The sequence below is a fragment of the Myxine glutinosa genome, chromosome 4 (assembly GCF_964187855.1).
Source record: "Myxine glutinosa chromosome 4, kmMyxGlut1.1, whole genome shotgun sequence".
Taxonomy (NCBI): domain Eukaryota; kingdom Metazoa; phylum Chordata; class Myxini; order Myxiniformes; family Myxinidae; genus Myxine; species Myxine glutinosa.
Window position 1 is genome coordinate 210,848,665 of NC_136264.1, and position 24,828 is coordinate 210,873,492.

The 24,828-nt window shown below is 46.9% G+C and overlaps 1 protein-coding gene across 7 annotated transcripts in view; it reads right to left on the bottom strand.

Moving 5' to 3' along the window:
• Positions 1-24,828, bottom strand: part of LOC137425676 (collagen alpha-3(VI) chain-like) — a 100,729-nt gene that overhangs the window by 21,471 nt on the left and 54,430 nt on the right. For 6 of the 7 annotated variants that reach the window (XM_078776969.1, XM_078776968.1, XM_078776967.1 and 3 more), the window contains exons 17-27: positions 24,672-24,797; positions 22,046-22,117; positions 21,676-21,801; positions 17,463-17,543; positions 17,112-17,237; positions 16,154-16,497; positions 15,669-16,014; positions 15,338-15,409; positions 14,988-15,113; positions 629-685; positions 279-404 (exon numbers count right to left, since the gene is read on the bottom strand). In XM_078776969.1, coding sequence (XP_078633095.1) covers positions 279-404; positions 629-685; positions 14,988-15,113; positions 15,338-15,409; positions 15,669-16,014; positions 16,154-16,497; positions 17,112-17,237; positions 17,463-17,543; positions 21,676-21,801; positions 22,046-22,117; positions 24,672-24,797 — 1,602 coding nt within the window. The remainder of the gene's footprint in view (positions 1-278; positions 405-628; positions 686-14,987; positions 15,114-15,337; positions 15,410-15,668; positions 16,015-16,153; positions 16,498-17,111; positions 17,238-17,462; positions 17,544-21,675; positions 21,802-22,045; positions 22,118-24,671; positions 24,798-24,828) is intronic. The other variant, XM_078776971.1, reaches the window with a different exon arrangement.

Genomic DNA, 24,828 nt, shown 5'->3' on the forward strand with positions numbered 1-24,828 from the left:
ATGGAATGCGAGGAATGTTAATCTGGAAATTCTCTCCTGAAATATGGACTTCCTTCAACAACAACCAAAGGAAACAATGGACTCCAAAGGAATCGGTGGGTTCCCGTTCAATTTTCAGACAGTTCCAACTTTGTCAGCCAACATTCGTTCACACTACTATGAACCAGAGAGGAAGAGTAGTAAGAAGATTATTTAACATGTTTGTCACAATGTAGGGAAATTTAATAATCAAATGGTACATTACCTCAAATACAGACACCGACAAACACCTCACTCACTTTCCTTTGGATTTGTTTGAACCCCGGGAATTATTTCTTGGGCTGAAGTTGTTCCTCCTGTTTCACCAACAACTTCCGGAGTGTGAGGGATTGTCGATGGTGTGGTGCCCTCTTCAATCAGTGTTCCTGTGATAACAAATGGACATCAAAAATGTGTTCAACAACACGGATTAAGTGGAGAATGGTGTTTTGAAAATAAGAGAATATTGCATCCCACTGAGGAATGCAGGTTTAAAACATTTAAATATGGAGAATTGTTACTGCAGTAATTTCTCATCGCTGTTTGTGTTTTTGTTTGAAGTGCATGAAATTGCTGAAATATTGTAAGTGGAGAAAGAATGACAAATTACCAACAGTTGCTCCTGGTTCACCTTCTTCAAATGAGCTCAAAGTTGTTGCTGAAATTTCTACAAGAGAAGAGTAGATTGAAGTGTAACAAGGAAAATGCAGTAGGCCGACTCTGACAACGATAAATGTAAACTTGGGTGTTCGTAGGACACGATACTTCACGCAGTGTTTAAGTATATCCTTCAATTTTAATGAAACAATCATGTTACAGATCGTTTTTAAAAATCCGGAAGTTTAGTGCTGTTTTAGAAGTCTTCGGCACCACCCCCATTTAACATGTCCAAGTACTGCAAAACCGGAGGTTTGTGGAAGTGTTAAGAAGATGATTTGTCTTCTGTCGTGTTCACATATATAGTGAGTCTCCGACTTACGGAGGGGTTAGATTTCTGCATTACTTTCGGAAGTCAATTGGTATGAAAGTCGGAAATACTGCCGATAACCCCATAATATGTGTACCTGTACCCTTGTAAATCCAAGTTATAAAAATAAAATAATTTCCCTTGTGTATTTTTACCTTTAAATAACTTTTTTGAACAACTAGAACGGCACTCAGTAGAGCGCATACCGGTACCTCTGCCAGGGTGAACAGTTTGTTTTTTATTCCAATGATAGGCCGGATCTGGATTCGGAAATATAATCGGCTTGTTCTTGTCACCTAACATCCACCGAGTTTCGTCATAAGTCATACATTGTGGCGGACACAAAAGCCCACTGGCGTGGTGACATCATTCCACGCACCAAGTGGGCGGTGGCCACGCCCGAGGGGTAGGCGTGGCCTCATGATATACACCGGGCGACTAGCCCGGAACATTTCAGTGTTACAGTGTAGTCTTACAATAAAGACGTTTATATGTTACCGCTTGTCCACTTCCTCCTTGCTCACAAGCAGCGCGCGTAACGCCGCGCTTTACTGGTGACCCTCGACGTTGGATCTGCCGGAGCGATCCTTCCACACGCGACGCCATCGCCATGGCCGACTTCGTCAAACTTCCGGAATTTTGGGAGGCTCAGGCCGAAGTCTGGTTCGTCCAGGCCGAAGCCCAATTTCAGCTTCAGCACCTCACCGGCGATGACACGCGCTATTGCCACGTCGTCGCCTCCCTCGGGCCCGGCACGGCCGCTCGAGTTGTGTCCGTCCTTCGCCACCCACCGAAAGGCCACAAGTACGAGGCACTCAAGCGGCTACTCCTAGCCACGTTCAGCCTCACGGACGACGCACGGGCCGACCACCTCCTGGATCTCCCCGAGTTCGGTGAGACGCGCCCGTCGGTCCGAATGGACCATATGCTGTCACTGTTGGGCGACGAAGCCCCCGGTTCGCTATTCCGGGCGCTTTTCCGTCGCCAACTTCCAGCGCAGGTTCGCCTCGCGTTGGCCGGGACCGGGCTAACGGAACCCCGAGCATTGGCGGCCGAGGCGGACAAGTACTTCGCCGTTTCGGACACGCGGGCGAGCGTCGGCGTGGCCGTCACGGCATTCGACGCTGATGTTCAGCAGCGCGCTGATGTTCAGCAGCACGCTGATGTTCAGCAGCACGCTGATGTTCAGCAGCACGCTGATGTTCAGCAGCACGCTGATGTTCAGCAGCATGCTGATACGCACCTCGTGAACGCCGCCACGCCCCGCCCACCGCCGCGGCGAAAACCGCCACCGCGGGGAAACCCGTCGACTCCACCGGCCTGGCGGAGCCAGCCGCGCTCCTCCAGCTCCACCACCTGGTGCTGGTTCCACGCCAAGTTCGGCCACGAAGCTCGGCGGTGTCATCCGCCGTGCTCCTTCAACGGGTCGGGAAACGCCCGGGCCGGCGCTCAATATTGGCGATGAGCGCCGGCCGTTCGAGCAGCCTGCTGTTCATAACGGACACCTTCTCCGGGCGCCGTTACCTGTGCGACACGGGAGCGCAGGTGAGTGTCATTCCCGCCGGCACGTCAGACAAGCACGCTGCGGGTGGGGGCCCCGCGCTGCTTGCCGCGAACGGGACGCCCATCCGTACGTACGGAAAAACGCTGCCTCTCTCTGCGGTTTGGAGGGCAGGTTTTCCGATGGACGTTCGTCACCGCCGACGTGCCCATGGCACTGCTTGGCGCGGACTTCCTGTGCGCTAATGGGCTCCTGGTCGACGTCAAGCGCAGACGGCTTGTCCAGGCCGAGACGTTCAGCTCGCTCGCTTGTGCGTTGCCCAGCTCAACGAGCGGCTTGCCAAGCGGCTTGCCGAACGATTCGGTTCCGGCCACGTTGGTCTGTACGCTTCCGGCAGCGGACGCATTCACCCGCCTCCTCGCCGGTTTCCCGGCCCTCACGCGGCCCACCTTCTCGGCGGGGGCCGTCAAGCACGGGGTGGCCCATCACATCCCCACCGTCGGGCCACCGGTCTACGCCCGGGCACGCCGCCTCGAGCCGACGAAGCTGGCGGTGGCAAAAGCGGCGTTCGCTACCCTGGAGCGACTCGGCATCGTTCGGCGCTCAGAGAGCGCTTGGGCGTCGCCGCTGCACATCGTGCCGAAGCCCGGCGGGGGATGGCGACCGTGCGGGGACTATCGCCGTCTCAATGACGCCACGACTCCCGACCGCTACCCCGTCCCCCACATTCAGGACTTTTCCGCCCGTTTGGCGGGCAGGTCCTTCTTCTCGAAGGTGGACCTCATACGCGGCTACCATCAGGTCCCCGTCAGGCCGGAGGACGTCCCGAAGACGGCGGTCATCACGCCATTCGGACTCTTCGAGTTCCTGCGCATGCCCTTCGGTCTGAAGAATGCGGCTCAGGCGTTCCAGCGACTGATGGACAGCGTCCTGCGCGACTTGGATTTTGTCTACGTCTACCTGGACGATATCGTCGCCAGCGCGTCCCGCGAAGAGCACCTACGCCACCTCCGCACGCTCTTCGAACGCCTGGGCCAGCATGGCCTGATTGTGAACCCCGCAAAGTGCCGGTTCGGCGCCGCCACAATCGATTTTCTGGGGCACCGTGTCACCAGGCACGGAGCCGTCCCCCTGCCGGCCAAGGTGGAGGCGGTGAAGGGGTTTCCGCGCCCCCGCACGATCAGAGGGCTGCAGGAGTTCCTGGGCATGGTGAACTTTTACCATCGGTTCCTGCCCCGTATCGCCCAGCTCCTGCGCCCCCTGCACGAAGCTCTCCGAGGTAAGCCGGGCAAAGGCGACGTTACCTGGACCGAGCAGATGGACACGGCGTTCACGGGCGCGAAGCTCGCCTTGGCTAACGCCACCATGCTCGCGCACCCGGCGCCCGATGCACCGATCGCCCTCACCACCGATGCCTCGGACTATGCGGTGGGCGCGGTGCACGAGCAATGGGTGCGTGGAGCTTGGCAACCGCTGGCGTTCTTTAGCCGGCAGCTTCGCCCGCCCGAACGCCGTTACAGTACCTTCGACCGCGAGTTGCTCGGACTTCACTTGGCGGTCAGGCACTTCCGCCATCTGCTCGAGGGCCGGGCGTTCACTGCCTTCGTCGACCACAAGCCGCTGATCTTCGCGATGGGCAAGGTCACCGAGCCGTGGTCGGCCCGGCAGCAGCGTCACCTCTCGGCCGTGTCCGAGTACACGACGGACATCCAGCACGTCGCGGGGAAGGACAACCCGGTGGCGGATTGCCTTTCCCGGGCCGTCGCCCACGCAGTCCACCTCGGCATCGACTATGCCCCGGATGGCAGCGGACCAGGCCGCTGACCCCGACGTCCAGGCCTTGCGGACCGCCGTCACGGGCCTACGCGTCACCGAGGTGCCGTTCGACGGCGCGGGCACGGCCCTCTTGTGCGACGTCTCCCTCGGGCGTCCTCGCCCCATTGTGCCCGCGGGCTGGCAGCGCCAGGTGTTTGACGCCATCCACGGCCTGTCCCACCCGGGCGCGAGGGCCTCCCAAAGGCTGATCGCCGACAAGTTCGTCTGGCATGGCCTCCGGAAGGCCGTCCGCGGCTGGGCCAGGACGTGCCTCGCGTGCCAGCGCGCCAAGGTGCACCGGCACACCCAGGCCCCGTTGGCCCCGTTCACTGTGCCGGAACGCCGGTTTGACCACGTCCACGTGGACCTAGTGGGACCTCTGCCCCCCTCGCGGGGTTTCACCTACGTCCTCACCATGGTGGACCGCACCACCCGGTGGCCGGAGGCCGTGCCCTTGGCGTCGACAACGGCGGCCGATGTCGCGCAGGCTTTCATCGCCACCTGGGTCGCCCGGTTCGGCGCCCCCTCAGACATCTCATCCGACCGCGGCCCCCAGTTCACCTCAGAGCTCTGGGGGGCGGTTGCGCAGGGGCTCGGGGTCCGGCTGCACCGAACCACGGCCTACCACCCCCAGGCTAACGGCCTGTGTGAGCGATTTCACCGCTCATTGAAGGCCGCGCTCTGGGCCACCCTCCGCGACGGCGGCTGGGTCGACAGGCTCCCCTGGGTCCTGCTGGGCCTCCGGACGGCGCCCAAGGAGGACCTGCGCGCATCCGCGGCGGAGTTGGTCTTCGGGCAACCGCTGCGGGTGCCGGGCGAGTTCCTCCCCGACTCCACGGCACCATGGTCCGCGGCACAGCAGCGCTCCGCTCTGCAAGAGACCGCCCGGAGGTTCGCCCCGGTGCCAACGGCATGCCACGGGCACCCACCGACGCACGTCGCCCCGGAGCTTCGCACGGCGGAGTACGTCTTCGTCCGCCACGATGCCCATCGGACACCACTGCGGCCCCCGTACGACGGGCCTTTCCGCGTGCTGGAGACCGGGGCGAAGCACTTCACCCTGGACATCGGCGGTACTCCTGACCGTGTTTCGGTAGACCGCCTCAAGCCGGCCCACCTCGATGTGGACCATCCACCGCCAGTGGCCCGACCCCCACGTCGGGGCCGCCCTCCTGCGGGCGGACCCCCGGCACCGCCCAGCCCCGCCGCCACGCCGCCCCCTGGTCCTGCACCCATCCCAGGGGCAGCCAGGGGCATCCCACCTGGCATTCCTGCACCCCGGACGCCGCCGATCGCCAGGGGGCGCTTCGGCCGGGTCATTCGTCTGCCCCGCAAACTGGCCCTCCAGGTGCGCGGGAATTCTGGGGGGGCGCGTGTGGCGGACACAAAAGCCCACTGGCGTGGTGACATCATTCCACGCACCAAGTGGGCGGTGGCCACGCCCGAGGGGTAGGCGTGGCCTCATGATATACACCGGGCGACCAGCCCGGAACATTTCAGTGTTACAGTGTAGTCTTACAATAAAGACGTTTATATGTTACCGCTTGTCCGCTTCCTCCTTGCTCACAAGCAGCGCGCGTAACGCCGCGCGCTTTAACATAACTTTTTTAAATAACATTTTATATTTCACTTTTCGCCCGATCCCTCAATGTTGAAGAATTACTGAAAAATTAAATAATTCTCGCATCCGAATTCATATTCAGCTCTTCACCAGAATCAAATCATTTCGTTCTTGTCACACACCCAATCGATTCACCAAGTGTCGTCCAAATCCGTCCATAACGTTTTGAGATTTCGTGCTGTGTATAGGTTTTAGCCCTCTCTCCCAAAGGTAAAGAATCACTTTTAAAATTATACTAGCCGGATCCGGATAATCACCAAAATCTAATAATTTTGTCCTCGCCACATACAGTACACGACCTCTCTGCCAAATGTCGTCTGAATCCGTCCACAACTTTTTGAGATATCTTGTTCACAGACAGAAAAACAAACAGCCAAACAGGCAGGGGTGAAAACATAACCTCGATCCACCTTAGGTGGTGGAGGTAATAATAAATAAAATAATAATAATAATACGTAATGCAATAATAGAATAAAATACAGAAGAAACTAGAACGGCACTCTTCGACGGCACATCGACTGATATGCCTCCGCCCACATTATTACATTATAATACATATATAAAGTTTGATTTAAATCCATTCAGCTGTGCCCAAGTTAGCACATTTTTACCTGGCATGAGCTCTGACCTTTGGCCTTTGACCTCGGGACCCCCAAAATCGAATCAATTAATCTTTACATCATTATACATATCTGTACCAAGTTTGAATTAGATTCCTTTAACCATTCTCGAGTTATAGACCGATTACAGACTTTGACCTTTGACCTATGACTCCAAAATGTAATCACTTAATCCTTACATCATTATACATGTCGGGAAACGAACCTATATACGCGTATTCTTTCCTTTGCTTAAAACTAATACTCTATCGTTATGAATTTTGAAACTGTAACTTGTAGTAATCTTTAGTTAAACTTGCTATAATTCCTTTAATTGTAACTTTTATAACTAATTTGGGAATATAGCATGTCGTGTCCCTAGTTCAGGGGTTCTTAACCCTTTTCCCCTGTCAAGACCCCCAACGGATTGCCCACGATGTCCCCATACCCCCTTCGCCAGACTGCTGACTGACCAAGGTGCACCGAAGGTACGCATAGCTAGGGGGGACAGGGGGCATGTCCCCCCTAGAATTTTTTTGATTTCTAGGTGTTCTGTGGTGCATTCTGAGGGGTGTTTTTACTTTAATTGCGTATTTTTTTGGATGAAAATCGGTAACTTATTAACCAGAAAATGGGCCAAGTTCGGGGATCCGCGCCTGATTACCAGTCCCATTAGGTTCCAGTGTGACTTCAAAATATCTCAATAGCTTAGTTTTACATATGTATAATTAGGAACAGAACAGGAAAGAAAATCATTAGGATTTCATCCCTATTTATTTCTTTGCTTGTTAACAAAGAAACAAAACAAACCAAACTAAACTAAAACATGCAGGTTTAATGCAAGCCGTTTTACTAATCTAGTGAGATTGTTGCTGCTGTTTTCGTGCAATCAGAACATGGAATCCGGGCACAGTTCGTGTCATCGCCACTCGCATATCATCGGACACATCAAGTCGATTTCTCCACTTTGATTTCGGGTTCAATAATGCAGAGAAACCTGTTTCACAGAGACACGAAGTTGTGAAGGGAACCAACACATTCATTGCCCACTTCGCCAAGCTAGGGTAAGCTGCTATCTGCTCACACCAAAACTGCTTAAAATCCAGCCCGGCCTTTCAAGAAATCAGCTTTCTTTCTTTGATCTTCCTAGAACTCGATCAAATCATCCTTCACTAAATCGTTGTCACTCATCGCAGAAATATCAAACGAGGAAGGGTTCTGGATCCAAACGGATTCCGTGCTAAGATCATCAATATCTGAGACGTAACCCTCAAAATTGGTACTTAGGACTTTCAAATGGTCCTTGACTTCTTGAAGTATTTCCCCAGGCAATGCCTCCTCATCTTCTCCATCAAGAAGGATATCGCCAAGGATTGAAAGTTCGTCATGTTTCCGCTTTCAACATGGCGACTCCAAATATGTAATTTCTTCGTGAATGCCACGAACTTTCCCCTGGCTTGAATAATGTCCACATACCTTCCCTGCATCGACATGTTCAAGTTATTGAGGTGTACAGAAGATTAAGAAATTCCTCACACGATACTACTTCAACATACCCAATCAATCAACTTTAGCAGCTCAATCAATTTTCACGGACCGGGTGTTTACGGACACGGATATCCGGGTGTTTTTCACTGACACGGATATCCGGCCGCCCCATTTATGTTATTGCATTATAATGAATGTGAATGCCCTATATATATTTAAATATACTTTGAAAACTTTTAATATCTTCAGATAAGTAGGCTTACTACTCACTTGTTTTGCAAATGTTTTCACCGGAATCAAATTGAGAATGAGGTCGTAATTGCCGTAATTGCCGATATTCGGTTCTTCACCTAATGTCCTAATGGCCTACAATCTCACGTAATATAGGGCCTACATTACGTGACAGCACATTGGCTCAGTGTGAACTTTGACCCACCCTAATCGCTATGTAAATGTTCTCATTGTCATGTCAATCATGCATTGTAATCGCATGCATACGCCCGGGGCGTATAGTTGATTTATTCGAATTTTATTAGAAAATTGAATTTATATTTGTTTGAAATATAATTATACAAATTTAATTTCTTTTGAAATATTTATATTTAAATATATATTTATTATATATATAAAGTTGATATTTCATTGAATTTATTACAAATTATTATTATAATTTATTACGAGTCCCATACCCCCAGATTTTGGTCCCCATACCCCCAAGGGCTATGGATACCGCAGGTTAAGAACGCCAGCCCTAGTTGAACTCGTAATGACCTCTCTTTGCTAATGATGAATTCCTTTCCCATCGCAGTACCTTGGGAAGTGTAAACCACGCGCTGAAAAAGCAATCTATTATGCGTTGGCCTCGTGTTATCTCGCCGCACGACTTTTCTCCAAGCCTGGACTCACTCAACGTTTGTTAGATTGGGTCCGAGGGAGTCCTTCTCCGGGCAAACTGCCGGATCTTACTGATTCTCAAGGTCGTAAACAGCTCTGACTGTCCCTGTCACTGTCTCTGTCTCTCTCATTTTGCCATCTGGCACATGTAACGTTTTATGGCTGTTGTTATCTGATGTTGAAATTGTACATATACGTGCACACCACGACCCTGCTTCAGAGCCATCCCCAGCAAGGTCTCGGGTCTGACCGCTTTGTTGGGAGCTCTCCACGGCCATGTACTTGGCTGTTAAATAAACCAACTTTCTTGAGAACTGAACTGGACTGGATTCCCCGATCTTCCGACTCTGGCGAGCAGACCGACGGCTTGATCCAGGATTCGGAAACCCACATCTGGCGCAGCTAAAGCAGGGGCGACTCAGAAACTCCAGCAGGACGAGCCCTGAGGGTTCAAAGCCGGGAGAAGGCTGCGCAGCCACTGATTTGAATAAAGGTAAGCCATTTGTGCTTGGGGGATATCCTAAATTTCACCGACTCGTCCCTCGATGTTTAGGCTTGAGCCAGCTGGGGTCATCTGTGCTCGATCCGAACGAAATTTACAAAAATTGTAAACATGGGCCTTTTTTACCCAGTGGAATTATTTTTCAACCAAGTGGAAGGGAATTCATCAGAGAAGGGGGGTTTGAGAGGTCCTGCGCGCCTGAGAGCGCTGCGGGTAGGGACCAAGAACTTACCCAGGAAGGACAGCCAGAGAGAAGATTGGTAACACCAAGCGAGGCAAGTGAGGCTCTCAGAAAATGGGTTGTACTGACAAAATACCCTGAGGGAAATGGCCAGAAGGAAGGATGAAGCGCAGCTACCAGGTAGGCTTGGTAGGGCAGTGGAAACTACAGGGTCAGGTCAGGTAGAGACCAGGGTCAGGAGAAGGAAGACGAAGCAGTTAAACAAAATACTGCTAAACAGGCCAGTTCGGGCAAGGATAGTGCTCAAATTCCAAGGGAGAGAAAGATCAGGCAGACAGAATCCAAAATAACACGATGCAGGAGCTGAACCAGCAGATAACTCAGAGATTAATGCCAATGGCTCATTGTGCAGATCCGGAAACAGGACAGGTGATCTTGAAAAGAAAAGGTAGGCCCACGGCAGGGGGCCAGGTAGAAAGACAGGAAGGGCATAAAGACAAGTTTGACTGTTGTTTGTAGCAGGACAGGACCCCCGCCACCCCACCTCCTTCCCCCATACCCCTCCCCCTCCACTGCTCCCTCCGCTCCCACTGTCCCTCCCCTCCCCATACCCACCCCCACCACACCTGGACTATCTCCTGGCGAGTACCTGGCGCTGCCCTCCCGACTCACCCCTTCCCTGTCACCCCATCCTCAACTTCCCCCCCCCCCCCACCCCAAATCAGTCCTCCCCGGCATGAATGGAATGATTTTTGGTGGAACGAATGAATACATGATGTCCGATAGTGGTTTGCCTTCCTTCGTGTGTACTTGTGTACTCGTGTATGAAGGAGGTGTAAATAAGTGTGGAGTTGTGTATCATGGAGCGGAGGGAACATGGATGAGGATTGTTGGACAAGATTGTACAAAGAGACAAGATTGTGTGCGACACAAGTGTGCTCAGGTGTTTGACAGGTCACGTGGTATGCGAGTGAGCGAGTAGGTGTGCAAGTAATGCGAGTGTGTCGACACCACTAGGTGTGTGTGCTTCGAATTATGTGAATATTGTGAATATTGTCATGATGTGAAGGTCGTGTACAACATGTACATATTTTTCCAGTCACAAAAGTGGACAAGCATTCTTCGACATCATGTATCATGTATTTTTTATTCATTGTACATTTGTATTTTGTGATATATTTTCCATGTATCATGTATCATCATATTGTCATCATGTATGATTGTTGGAGGTCAGAAAATGATCGGGGATAGATTTGCAGTGATATCTTGCGGACAAGGTCTGCAGGCTGTGGAAAGTAGTCGTGAGAGCATGTCGTGAGGTTGTGGTGTGCTCCAGGATGCAGCGTGTCGGCCGGCCGGATGATTGTGACCTCGCCTGTAAATAGGTGCGGAGGATTTGGGGCTATGTTTCGCCTGCTTGAAGTGTGGGGAAATCCGTGCCGGGTGTTTGATGTTTGAGAGATGCCGGTTTTAACGTCTATCCGAGGGTCGACGTCCTGGTGGTGTCCATTGGATTGAGCCACAATTGATCGTGATGTTGCTTTAAATTGATCGTGGCGTCGAGCGATCGTCGATTGTGATAAATAAATAAATGCGGTCAGGTTGTTAATGTATATTGAAATCGGAAATGATCGGGCGCTCTGAGCGGCAATGTGATTGAATGTGCGATCCTGGTGATGTAACCAGCCGTCGGAGATGTACTGTACTCCCGCCAGAGGCCCGGAGATCGCTAGAGTTCACGCGTGAGGCAGGAAGCGCTCCGTACAGTGCGAGATATCGGGCGTCTATAATCCGGCTTCTCGGAGGCTTGGGTTGAGGGATCGCATGAGGACGGGTCATCTGCCCTGTATCTCCCTGTGTCAATCGGGCATCCACACCAAGCTCGGCATCAACATGGGGAGTCGGTGGGAGCCTTGCGCTCTCCAGGTCGCCTAAGGAGGGACGAAACGGCCCGGGCTGGCAACGTTGCAGCGGCAGTTGGGGTAGAAATTTGGAATTTGTTGAATTGAATTCAGAATATGGAATTTGTTCAGAATACCGGCGATAGCTCACCTGCTCTTGGCGAATGACAATTGGGATCTTTTTCGTCCACCAACTATATTGGCAGTAGATAGGATTCCCAGTTTTAATGTCTATCCGAGGGATGGAGCACACATTATGGAGTATCCCTGCCTAACAAGACATGGATTTTAATGAGATTTGTAATGGGATCAGGATTCAAACCAAAGCCAGACCCCTGTCTCTCTGTTCGTCGGCCCGTCGGTTTTTTTTGTCTGTGGACAGGGCATCTCAAAAGGTTGTTGACAGGTTTGGACAAAACTTGGTGGACTGGTTGTGTGTGTGCAACAAGGAAGAAGAAGAAGCATATCGATTCTTCAGCTCTGGATTTTACCAATGGCAACCATACAGAGATAGGGACACATGAGTAATGTTGAAAATGCAGAAATCTTCAGCATTACCTTGGAGTTTTTCTTTCCCATCTAGCCGAGACGATAGTAAGGAGCACACAGCAGATTTATTCGTTAACGTCGATCTGCGGGTTCAGGAAGTTTGCTATAGCAAATAGGACACCCAAACGTCCATCTTTGTGATGTGAAAATGATTGGCTGGAGGGGTCACATGGGCTGGAGACTCCACATTGAAAATTACCTTTGCGTTTCAACGATTTGTCAAGGGAGATGTAAATATGGAACCTCTCTGTTTGCCCGTCTATCTGTCCGGACACGGAACTCGATGGACACGGAACAAGATGGGCTGAGGTTGTCCAAGCAATGGTTGTGTGAGTAGTGGATGGAATTTGACCTTAAAGGGTGGTGGTGCTGATTGTGCCGGGCAGTCGCGTTGTGGTGTTGTGGTGTGTGATGTCATTGTGAAGAACGCCGGGTGGCGAGTGTGGAGATGCTGATCGGCCAGGATGTTGCGGATCTCTGTTTATGTTGTGGCCTTGTTGTTCACAATGATGTCATGGGTGCTGTGTTTGTGGTTGTGGCATCGCGGTTCGACGGGGACGGCGCTTGGTATGGTTTTTTGGAGTTTTGGAGGCATCTTGGCCTCTGGGCAATGGGAAAAGGGACGTCGTGGTTGTTTGCAGCGGTGATGGTGTGACTGACAGCCGGCAGGCGTGCTGGGTAAATGTTCACCACCTGAATGATAACGTGTTGTCTTTATGTGCAAAACTAATGAAAACTGTCGAAAGTGTCCATTTACATGTCACTTGGTTCTAATCAGGAACTTGAGGAGGAAACACAGCCCCCACCCAAGGTGGGCTGGTCTACCAGGTGGTCACCTGGTAGGTGACCGAGAGGGCAGGTGTGAATCAGGACCGCGAGTGGGAAAGACAATTCATTAACCCCATACACATAACCTCCCCCTCCACCAGGCCGAAACCGGTATGGGTGCGAGCAGTAAAGGGGGTCGTCTGTCTGGAAGCATCAGGAAAGCTTGAAATGGAAATATCCAAATGTGCATGTATACATAATATGTATACATAATACCAGGAACTAAACCAGTACACATAACCGGCCCCATGATCTAAAGGGTACCGCTTTGAGACAACACCACCACTATAACAGCCATTACCTTCGCCACGCAGGGAGGCCCAATGGACTTAGAGTGTCTAAAGGGATGCCAGATTCCCCCCCACGGGGCTATGTGGGTGTGCGGAGAAAAAGCATACCCTTATTTACCAGATCAGCGGGGAGGACGTTGCTAACCGGCCACGGTAACACCTGAATTGGAGATGGCAAAAGAAGTCCAGGACTTATACCCTTCGTCGAATCGCTAAAAACGCCAGACGTTACAGGACATACCATCTAGGGGCCGCCATAAGAGACACGCCGTGTGGGACGAGGACAGGCAGACCACTCTGCATGGCCACGGTTGGGAAAAGGCAGTGGGCTTTTTCTGCCCCTTTTGTGGCACGGTAATGAACAGCTATCGCTTGGATAAATTGTCCTTGGCCCGAGAAAAGGTAGCTAACCAAACAGCACAGGTGCATCAGGAGTGGGGGAGAGGGGGGGAGTGTATGTGGGATCATAGAAGGAAAATGTTGCACTTGGATCCCGGATCTGCAGGAGGGCGGGCGTTCAGGCTGGCGATTGATGAGATTAGGAAGGTGGGCTTGGGCCTGATCAGAGATAGGCTAGATCGCGAGGACCTAGGGATAACCGCTTGGTTCCAATCCTGGGGTGGGAAAATAGTAACGTGGGTGTTAACCGCTATAAGAGTGATCATTGTGATTGTGCTGTTACTGATTCTAATGAAAGCTCTTGTGCTTGTGTGTGTGAGAAATGTACTTTGCAGTAGGGAGACCAAAGGAAGCGCCGGCGAAGGCTATGGTCCTAATCCACCGATCCGAACGAGTACTTGGACGACGCATCTTTAGACAGCAATGATTGCTTTTCCCCAAACTACTCCCAACTCGTGTCAGTTAATTCCCCATGTATGTCTCCCCTTATCCTAAATGAATGTGATTTTGATAGCTTAGATCCCTACGGGGTTTTTGACATGGAGGACATGGATTTTCTCTATGCGATAACTGCACAAGTACAGCTGGAAAACGAGCCGTTGGAGAATGCATCACTGAAAAGTGGGTCTTACACACACACACACACACACACACACACACACACACACACACACACACACACACACACACACACACACACACACACACACACACACACACACACACACACACACACTCCAATACTTCATCCGGATTCATTATAGCTGCTCTTGTATATGTTTGCTGAGCACACATTACCTTCCAATGTCTTTGTTGCTCAGCATCCCGTGCAAGTCTGTGTTAACGTTCGTTGGCGGTCTCGTTCTGTTCCCTCATTATTTAATTCATTTTGGAGAGAGGATTTACAAACGCGAGTGGCGACACGTAAAGGATGCTCCGCCCTTCTCCCCACGTGCAGAGTACCTAATTGGAACTTGTTATGGTGACTATGTCTAGAGAATGAAACATTCCGACGATATAAAGAATACAGCTCAAATGGAAAAGTCCCTTGGAAAAAAGTATTTTGGGCGGTGTATGAGAACATTACATTGCACCTTTGTGTCTCAGCAAAACCAAAGTTACTCTTTTAGTTACAGCATGCAAAATGACATTTTTAAAATTAAAGATTTCAAATAAGCTTATTTAAAGTGTACGTGGACATAACGTATGAAATAAGAACAGAAAAATATCTCTCGGCAATCTCCCATCTGTGATTATTTATTTATTTTACACTTGTGAATTACATGTCCATGCTCATGTGAAATGGAGTTTGTTTATTAATCCTGGATGTGAACACGATTCACCCTAATATAGATGTTTGTCACAATGTAGGGAAATTTAATAATCAAATGGTACATTACCTCAAATACAGACACCAACAAACATCTCACTCACTTTCCTCTGGATTTGTTTGAACCTCGGGAATTATTTCTTGGGCTGAAGTTGTTCCTCCTGTTTCAACAACAACTACCGGAGCGTGAGGGATTGTAGACGGTGCGGTGCCCTCTTCAATCAGTGTTCCTATGACAACAAATGTCCATCAAAAATGTGTTCAACAACACGGATCGAGTGGAGAATGGTGTTTTGAAAATAAGAGAATATTGCATCCTACTGAGGAATGCAGGCTTAAAACATTTAAATATGGAGAATTGTTACTGCAGTAATTTCTCATCGCTGTTTGTGTTTTTCTTTGAAATGCATGAAATTGATCAAATATTGTATGTGGAGAAAGAATGACAAATTACCAACAGTTGTGTGAATGTCAAATCCAACAGTTGCTCCCGGTTCACCTTCTTCAGTTGAGCCTAAAGTTGGCGCTGAAATTTCAACAAGAGAAGAATAGATTGGAGTGCAACAAGGAAAATGTAGAAGGCCGATTGTGACAGCGATAACAATGTAAAAAAAGTTTTCAGCACTTAAGAATATTCTCACTTAAGAATTATCATCTCCACGTCCCCACCCAATCACGCAACAACAACCTTCTTTATTTAAACACAATCAGGAGAACCAATTACTGTAATAATGACCCGAACCTACATGCCATGGAGATTGCTGTCATTGCAAGAACTGACTTACTGGTTGCAAGTTGATTTATCTCAACAGCCAAGGGATTCTGCACAGTTGGTGTTTCCGTGACAAGGATTTGCGGAAGAACAGGAGCAGAAGTTTCAATAACCTCCTCAGTGGTCTCAATGACCTTGTCGACCGAATATGTCAATTTTTCAATCACAGTATCAAGTCTGGAGAAATTGTCGACCAGGATGATGTGTTGTTCATCAGGTGAACTCACAATCCTCTTTAATCGAGTTTTCTCAACATTCCCAACTGCAACAACAAATGTGTTCACATGGGTGTCGATCAACCTCTGCAGAGGAGCTTCAAATTTGTCATTGTTTGTTCCATCAGTGAGTAAGATGAGGATCTGCAAGAAAGAACGTCTTTAGTCACGATAAAATGAGGAGTATATGTCAACAAACAACTTCAAAGAAAGGCAAATGAAAGCTTCTTCACTCATGTCAATGTGTGGCATACACTTCCACTTACAGGAAGAAAAGACCCACCTTAGGAATGTTTCCTCGGCCCTTCGGATGAAACACTGCAGAGAGAGAGTCTTCGGTGGAATCCCCTTCAGGCCTCGATTCGTTTATCAATTTTATGTCCCGTAAGACGCTCATTATAGATGACTTGTCGCTGAGCGTGTCCAGGTTGAACCGAATCTGTGTCGTAGATGTTTTCCCACTCCCAGTGTACTGCACGAGGGCCACTCGAATCTTGCTTGGGCCCACTTCCAGCTTATCCAGAAATCCAGTCAAAAACTCAGTCACCTTCACGAAGTTGTCATCTCCAATATTGTTGGAAAAATCCACAAGAAAAACTAAATCACCTTGTTGGTGCATTTTATGGGCTGAAAAGAGAAGAAAATACAAACTTCGAGTTGAAATGTTGAACATTGGGGAGGGGATATTTTTAATCAAATTGATGTTTTAGTCGGGAAAGGTCACAGAAAAAACAGAACAGGCAGGATTTTAAAATCCTCAAACAAATTTTGCACAAAACTGAAAGATCTTCATGTGTAAAGAGAGTTTGTAAAACACAAAAGGATACCGACACTGGGATGAAAGAGTTAAACTGAAGGTGCCATTGACAATTATTAGAAACAGGGAACAAAGTATAATATGATTGAATGTCACATGACAATGTGAAGATATTTTATGTGACACGGAAATCTGAACTCATCACTCAAAACAAACATCCCGACGATTGTCTTCACATCAAAAAGAAAGTTAAATGAAGTTTAGTCAAAGCGCACGTTTCCCATAAATCTTTACATTATTTTTCTTTTTGGTGAAAAAGTTACGATTTTTATTATCATAATGATAGATATCTTCAGAGTATGAAAAGTGTACCTTTTTGAAAAATCATGATTGAAAAGCAAAGATTTTCGTGTGTTTTACAGCCCATAAATCACACAATTTCTACATGATTTACACATCACGTGATGAATGAAGTTCTACTGACTTCTCCCTGTAGTTGTCTCATCTTCAGGAGAGATCTGCGGGGCCGTCGCCGTGCCTGGTGCTGGAAGGAGAGGTAAGAGCACTCCAGCAAGGGTTGGTGGAGCTGTGTCCACTTGGATTGGCTCCTCTGTGGTATAACAATACAGTTACCAATTATCTACCATATAACAGAACATGAGAATTGTCTCGTTAACAAGAGAAACACTTCGTTTGAATGAGAAACGTAACACTTCGTTTGAAGTGAACTACAGTCTGAGAAAGAGTCATCTGCGTGATAAATGGGTTTTCTTGTAAATTCTGCAATCACAGGTAAACATGTGAAATGTCATTTGAAGGAGGAAGATCTGCTTACCGGTTGTTGGAGCCAAAGATGGGATGGAGGTTGCCTGGTTCTCAGCCACAACTGAACCCAAATTTGTTGAAGAGATTTCCACTGTGAGACACAATCAATGGATGACAAATAGCGTTTGCAATGTGTTTGTGTTTTTGATAGAAATAAAACAGATCAACATTTGAAACGATAAACTTTGATCTGATATTTTAAAGTTTGTGCTCAAATAATGACATAGTATTCAACGTTTAATTATCGGTGGTTTATATGTTGCCTTCTAGTCAGGTTCAGTATGTCCAGATTTAAAGTTTCGTTGGATTTTTTGGGGGATTTGGAAAACTATATATTTTTGGAAACTATATTGTATAGTCAGTCAGAAAACCAATGTTGCTATTTGCACAGACTCTTGTATGGCGGCCATCTTGGATTTTCAAAATTGCCACCATAGAACTAATTTTTCTCAATATCTCAGCTTCTAAATAACAGAGCTTTGATTCTAACGGCTAAACATACATTTTCAAGGACCCGAATCCAATGGTAACAAGTTCGATAAGCTAGACATGACCATAGAGCTCCTATGTGGCGGCCATCTTGGATTTTTCAAACTGGCCGCCGTAAAATTGATGTTTCTCAATCAGGAACATTGAGAATGTTTGTTGTTGTTGTTGTTGTTTTGAACTGTTTGTTGTTCTGAATTTGTTGTTTGTTTGTTCTGAATTGTTCTGAACAATCAGAACATTTCTCAATCACGAGGGAACAGCAAGATTCCAGGTTGGGCAGGATACAACTCGCTCTTGTCTGAACGCCAGTCCATGACTCGGGTTGGTGCCTTGCCACTACTTCCAGAGGTGGCGCATGAGTGGCCAACCCTACTGACCGTGATCATGCAAGCCAGTCAGCTCAGGATGTTGGCAGTTCGTGAAGATCATCCCACTGTAATTTCATTTGACATTTCAAAATGTCAAATGTAATTCTGTAATTTCAAAAGACTTTCCATCTGTAATTTCAGATGTAATTTCAAAAATTTCCATCTGTAATTTCAAAAGACTTCAAGAGTCAGTTTGGCCTGGAAGGTGACAAGATCACAGAACATCATGACCTTGGTCCAAGTGCAGTCAAGAGGGAGCATGAAGCAATCGACAAGATCAAGGCTGCGATACTGAGTCACGGGAATCCATTTGACACTGAAGGTGACAAGCTGCACAATGTGATAACGAATGCTTACATCCCAGACGAGTATGTACCACAGATCTTGAACATTGATGTCACTGGTCAGAAGTTGTATGAAGACTACGTGTCGGAGCGTATCAATGGAGATGTTAGCCTCTGGGCACCAGTCAAGAAGGAGAACAACAAGATGTTCACGTCTGGGAACAAGAGAACCACAGTGAAACTCAGAGACAGGACTGTGGATCTGAAGGAGACTAAGGAACTGTACGGAAGGCTCATGGTCCTTGCCAAGTCAAACAGAGACGTCAACCAGAAATATGCCATCGGAAATTACGAGTTCACTGTGACACCAAGAGCACTGTTCGCTCCAGATGGGATAATTCTTCCATGCACTGACAAGTCGAAGTTAATTCATCTCCTCGACAAGTTAGCAAGAGCAGAAATTCACCCCGAAGATCAGCAGCAGACACCAGCTGCAAGTGTTCTACAAGAAGATCCAATGGACACAAGAACTATGGCATCCACAGCTAGTAAACCTACAAGTCGGAAGATTGCACTGGTGGATGGGATGGTACTTGTGCATAAGCTGACAAAGAAACCAGCCACTGTAGTGAAAGTCAACGATCTGGGTGAATGCTTCAATGACAGACTCATGTCTCTAACAAAAGATTGTGATGAGATCATACTGGTCTTTGACACGTACAAAAACGATTCTCTGAAGAGTGCTACCAGGGCTAAAAGAAGGCAAGGAAAGGATGCAGTTCAGTATCAAGTCAGAGATGACACCAACATCAAACACATCCCAATGAACAGATTCCTTTCTCATGACAAAACAAAGGCTGATCTGACGGACTATCTGGCAGCGAAAACTCTAGAATACAACAGTCACTCATCCAAGTTGATCATCACGTCTGCTTCAGGGCGTACTAGGAGCAACAGTGACCTGCTCTTCGAGGACAACAACCATGAAGAAGCTGACACCCTGTTGATCCACCAGGCCGTGCTGGCATCCCAGCGAAACCCACATGATGCGCAGTTGGTGTTCTTCTCTCCCGACACAGATGTCCTGGTACTAGTCATAGCAAACTATGACCTATTGCTGAGGAATACATCCATTTCCATGGCCTCTGGAATACTTCAAATAGAGCCATTGTGGACAGCTCTAGGGGTCGAAAGAGCAAAGGCGTTGCCAGCCTTTCATGCTTTCACAGGGGCAGACAACACTGGGAGGTTCTCTCGAATAGGCAAAGCAACCTGGCTGGCTGCATGTCTACCTCAAAGCAAGTGAAGATGTCATAGACACCGTGCGAATGCTTTCAGATGCAACTGAAGTGACGGAGGACATGTTGTCCACACTAGCTAACTTTGTATGCGCTGCTTACTCTCCAAATGGCATCCACATCGACAGCATCCCCGAACTACGATGGTATCTCTTTTGCAAACACATGGCAGAAAGTGACAGGCTTCCTCCTACTCTTGGAGCTCTCAAGCAGCATATCCTTAGAGTCCATATCCAAGCCAGAGTGTGGGGTCAGGCAAGCATTGCTCAACAGGATCCTCAGCTGAATCCCCTGCAAAACGGCTTTTACAAAGACATGGATGGACAAGTGAAACCAACCACAACTGAGGAGCCTCCAGCCCCCAAGGCCATCATTCAAATGGTTAGATGTCAGTGCAAAACAGACTGTTCTTCATCTAGATGTTCCTGCAGAACAAACAACTTGGCTTGTACAGACCTTTGTCAGTGTGACATCCAGTGCCAAAATGATGAGGACTCTCAAGATGTGATGAACGAAAGCGATGATGAGGATGATGATGACTTTACTCAATGATGAATCAAAGCTCTGTGCTCTTTAGAAGGTGAGTTACATCAGTTTTACGGCGGCCAGTTTGAAAAATCCAAGATGGCCGCCACATAGGAGCTCTATGGTCATGTCTAGCTTATCGAACTTGTTACCATTGGATTCGGGGCCCTTGAAAATGTATGTTTAGCCGTTAGAATCAAAGCTCTATGTTATTTAGAAGCTGAGATATTGAGAAAAATTAGTTCTACGGCGTCAATTTTGAAAATCCAAGATGGCCGCCATACAGGAGTCTGTGCAAATAGCAACATTGGTTTTCTGACTGACTATACAATATAGTTTCCAAAAATATATAGTTTTCCAAATCCCCCAAAAATTCCAACGAAATTACATCGTGAACCTGACTATTCATGAAAATTGACAACTTCCGGCTCTTAGAGATAAAAAGTGAAAGTTCATTGTAAGTTAATTTTTCGAAAAGGTAATTCCATGATAAAACCAGACGGAACAGTTTATGTTTGTATCCCATTGATAGGCTCGATCTGGTGACCTGAACTAAAATCGAATTGGCTTGTTCTTGTAATCTAACCAACTCATCCATCAAGGTTTGTCATAATCCAGCCACAACGTTTTGAAATATCGTGTTATTTATCGGTTGTGGCCCCATCTCTCAATGCTGAACAATTACTGAAGAAATTTAAAAATTCTCTCATCCGGATGCGGATTCGGATCCTCACTAAAATCTGAAGCATTCCTCCTTGTCACTCACTCAACGTGTCCACACAATATCACACTTATCCTGTTCACATACATACAGACAGACAGACAAACAGGTGAAAACATAACCTCTGTCCACCTTTGGTGGCAAGGTAATAAATTCCAAGATTAACAAGTGGAATCTAAAATGTTTACATATTTCTTTTGATCAAAAAAAAACATTTCGTTTTGGTCGAGAAATAATTTGTAATATTCCAAATCCATCACATGGAATGCGAGGAATGTTAATCTGGAAATTCTCTCCTGAAATATGGACTTCCTTTGGCAACAACCATAGGAAACAATGGACTCCAAAGGAATCGGTGGGTTCCCGTTCAATTTTCAGACATTTCCAAGTTAGTCAGCCAACAGTCGTTCACACGATTATCAACCAGAGAGGAAGAGTAGAAAGAAGATTATTTAACATGTTTGTCACAATGTAGGGAAATTTAATAATCCATTGGTACATTATCTCAAATACAGACACCGACAAACATCTCACTCACTTTCCTCTGGATTTGTTTGAACCTCCGGAATTATATCTTGGGCTGAAGTTGTTCCTCCTGTTTCAACAACAACTTCCGGAGTGTGAGGGATTGTCGATGGTGTGGTGCCCTCTTCAATCAGTGTTCCTGTGATAACAAATGAACATCAAAAATGTGTTCAACAACACGGATTAAGTGGAGAATGGTGTGTTGAAAATAAGAGAATATTGCATCCCACTGAAGAATGCAGGTTTAAACTGAGGAATGCAGGTTTAAAACATTTAAATATGGAGAATTGTTACTGCAGTAATTTCTCATCGCTGTTTGTCTTTTTGTTTGAAGTGCATGAAATTTATGAAATATTGCAAGTGGAGAAAGAATGACAAATTACCAACAGTTGTGGGAATGTCAAATCCAACAGTTGCTCGCGGTTCACCTTCTTCAGTTGAGCTTAAAGTTGTTGCTGAAATTTCAACAAGAGAAGAGTAGATTGAAGTGCAACAAGGAAAATGCAGTAGGCCGACTCGGTCCACGATAAATGTAAACTTGGGTGTTCGTGGGACACGATACTTCACGCAGTGTTTAAGTATATCCTTCAATTTTAATGAAACAATGATTTTACAGATCGTTTTTAAAAATCCGGAAGTGTAGTGCTGTTTAAGAAATCTTCGGCACCACTCCCATTTAACATGTCCAAGTACTGCAAAACTGGCGGTTTGTGGAAGTGTTAAGAAGGTGATTTGTGTTCTGTAGTGTTCACATAAATAGAGTCTCCGACTTACGGACGGGTTACATTCCTGCAGTACTTTCGGAAGTCAATTGGTACGAAAGTCAGAAAATACACCCGATAAGCCGATAACATGTGTACCTGTACCCTTATAAATCACGTTATAAAAATAAAATAATTTTCCCTTGTGCATTTTTTAAAATCTTTAAGTAACTTTATGGAACAACTAGAACGGCACTCAGCAGAGCGCATACCTCTGCCAGGCTGAACAGTTTGTTTTGCATCCCACTGACAGGCCGGATCTGGATTCGGACCTGAACCAAAATCTAATCGGCCTGTTCTTGTCACCGAACATCCACCTAGTTTAGTCATAGGTCATCCATAACTTTTAAAATCTCATGTTATGCATCGCTTTTCACCCGATCCCTCAATGTTGAAGAATCACTGAAAAATTTAATAATTCTCGTTTCCAAATCCATATTCAGATCTTCACCAAAATCAAATCGATTCGTCCTTGTCACACACCCAACCGATCCACCAAGGTTCGTCCAAATCCGTCCATAACTTTTTGAGATATCGTGCTATGTATAGGTTTTAACCCTATCTCCCAATGGTGAAGAATCACTAAAAAATGATACCAACCGGATCCGAATCCGGATCATCACCAAAATCTAATAATGTTGTCCTTGTCACATACGGTACACGACCTCTCTGCCAAATGTCGTCCGAATCCGTCCACACCTTTTTTAGATATCTTGTTCACAGACAGACAAACATCCAAACACAGGCAGGGGTGAATACAGAACCTCCATCCATCTTAGGTGGTGGAGGTAATAATAAACAAATAATAATAGTAATAAATAATGCAATAATACAATAAAATGCAGAAGAAACGCGAACGGCGCTCTTCGACGTCGACTGATATGCCTCCGCCCACATTATTACATCATTATAATACTTGTATAAAGTTTGATTTAAATCCATTCAGCTGTGCCCAAGTTAGCACATTTTTACCTGGCATGACCTCTGACCTTTGACCTATTTTCCCCCAAATTAAATCAGTTCATGTTTACATCATTGTACATACCTGTACCAAGTTTTAATTTAAATCCCTTCAGCTGTTCACAAGTTCTTGCATTTTTACCTGACATGACCTCTGACCTTTGCCCTTTGACCTCGTGACACAAAATCTAATCAGTTCATCTTTACCTCATTATACATACCTTACCAAGTTTGAATTCGATCACTTCAGCCATTCTCGAGTTATAGACCTTTACAGACTTTGACCTTTAACCTCTTGAACCCAAAATCGAATCAGTTAATCATGTCATCATGATACATACCTGTACCAAGTTTGAATGAGACCACTTCAGCCGTTCTCAAGTTTTCGACCTATTACAGATTTGACCTTTGACCCCAAAATCGAATAACTTCATCTTTACATCATTATACATGACGGTACTAAGTTTGAATGATATCTCATCAGCTATTCTCAAGTTATAGACCTATTACAGACTTTGACCTTTGACCTCTTGACCCGAAAATATAATCAGTTCATCTTCACATCATTCTACAAAAGTGTACCAAAATTCGTTAGAATCCCATCACAGGTTCACAAGTTATTGTGGTAACAGTATTTTTTACATAACATGACCTCTGACCTTTGCCCTTTGACCTCGTGACCCAAAAATCCAATCAGTTCATCTTTACCCTCATTATACAAACATCTGTCAATTTTGACGAAGAACCGTTTAGCCGTTCTCAAGTTATCGCGGGAACAAAAAGCTATCACGGACGGACGGACGGTCGGACAGCCGGACGGACAACCTGAAAACATAATGCCTCTGGCGACTTCTTCGGCGAAGGCATAAAAAGGGAATCACATAACAAAATTAATTCAAATATTAACAGGTGAAATCTAAAATGTTTACATAAACTGTAACTCTTGACCACCAATAAAAAAACATTTCGTTTTGGTCGAGAAATAATTTGTGAGATTCCAAATCCATTACATGGAATGCGAGGAATGTTAATCTGGAAATTCTCTCCTGAAATATGGACTTCCTTTAGCAACAACAAAAGGAAACAATGGACTCCAATGAAATCGGTGGGTTCCCGTTCAATTTTCAGACATTTCCAAGTTAGTCAGCCAACATTCGTTCACACTATTATCAACCAGAGAGGAAGAGTCGAAAGAAGATTATTTAACATGTTTGTCACAATGTAGGGAAATTTAATAATCAAATGGTACATTACCTCAAATACAGACACCGACAAACATCTCACTCACTTTCCTCTGGATTTGATTGAACCTCGGGAATTATATCTTGGGCTGAAGTTGTTCCTCCTGTTTCAACAACAACTACCGGAGCGTGAGGGATTGCAGGCGGTGCGGTGCCCTCTTCAATCAGTGTTCCTATGACAACAAATGTCCATCAAAAATGTGT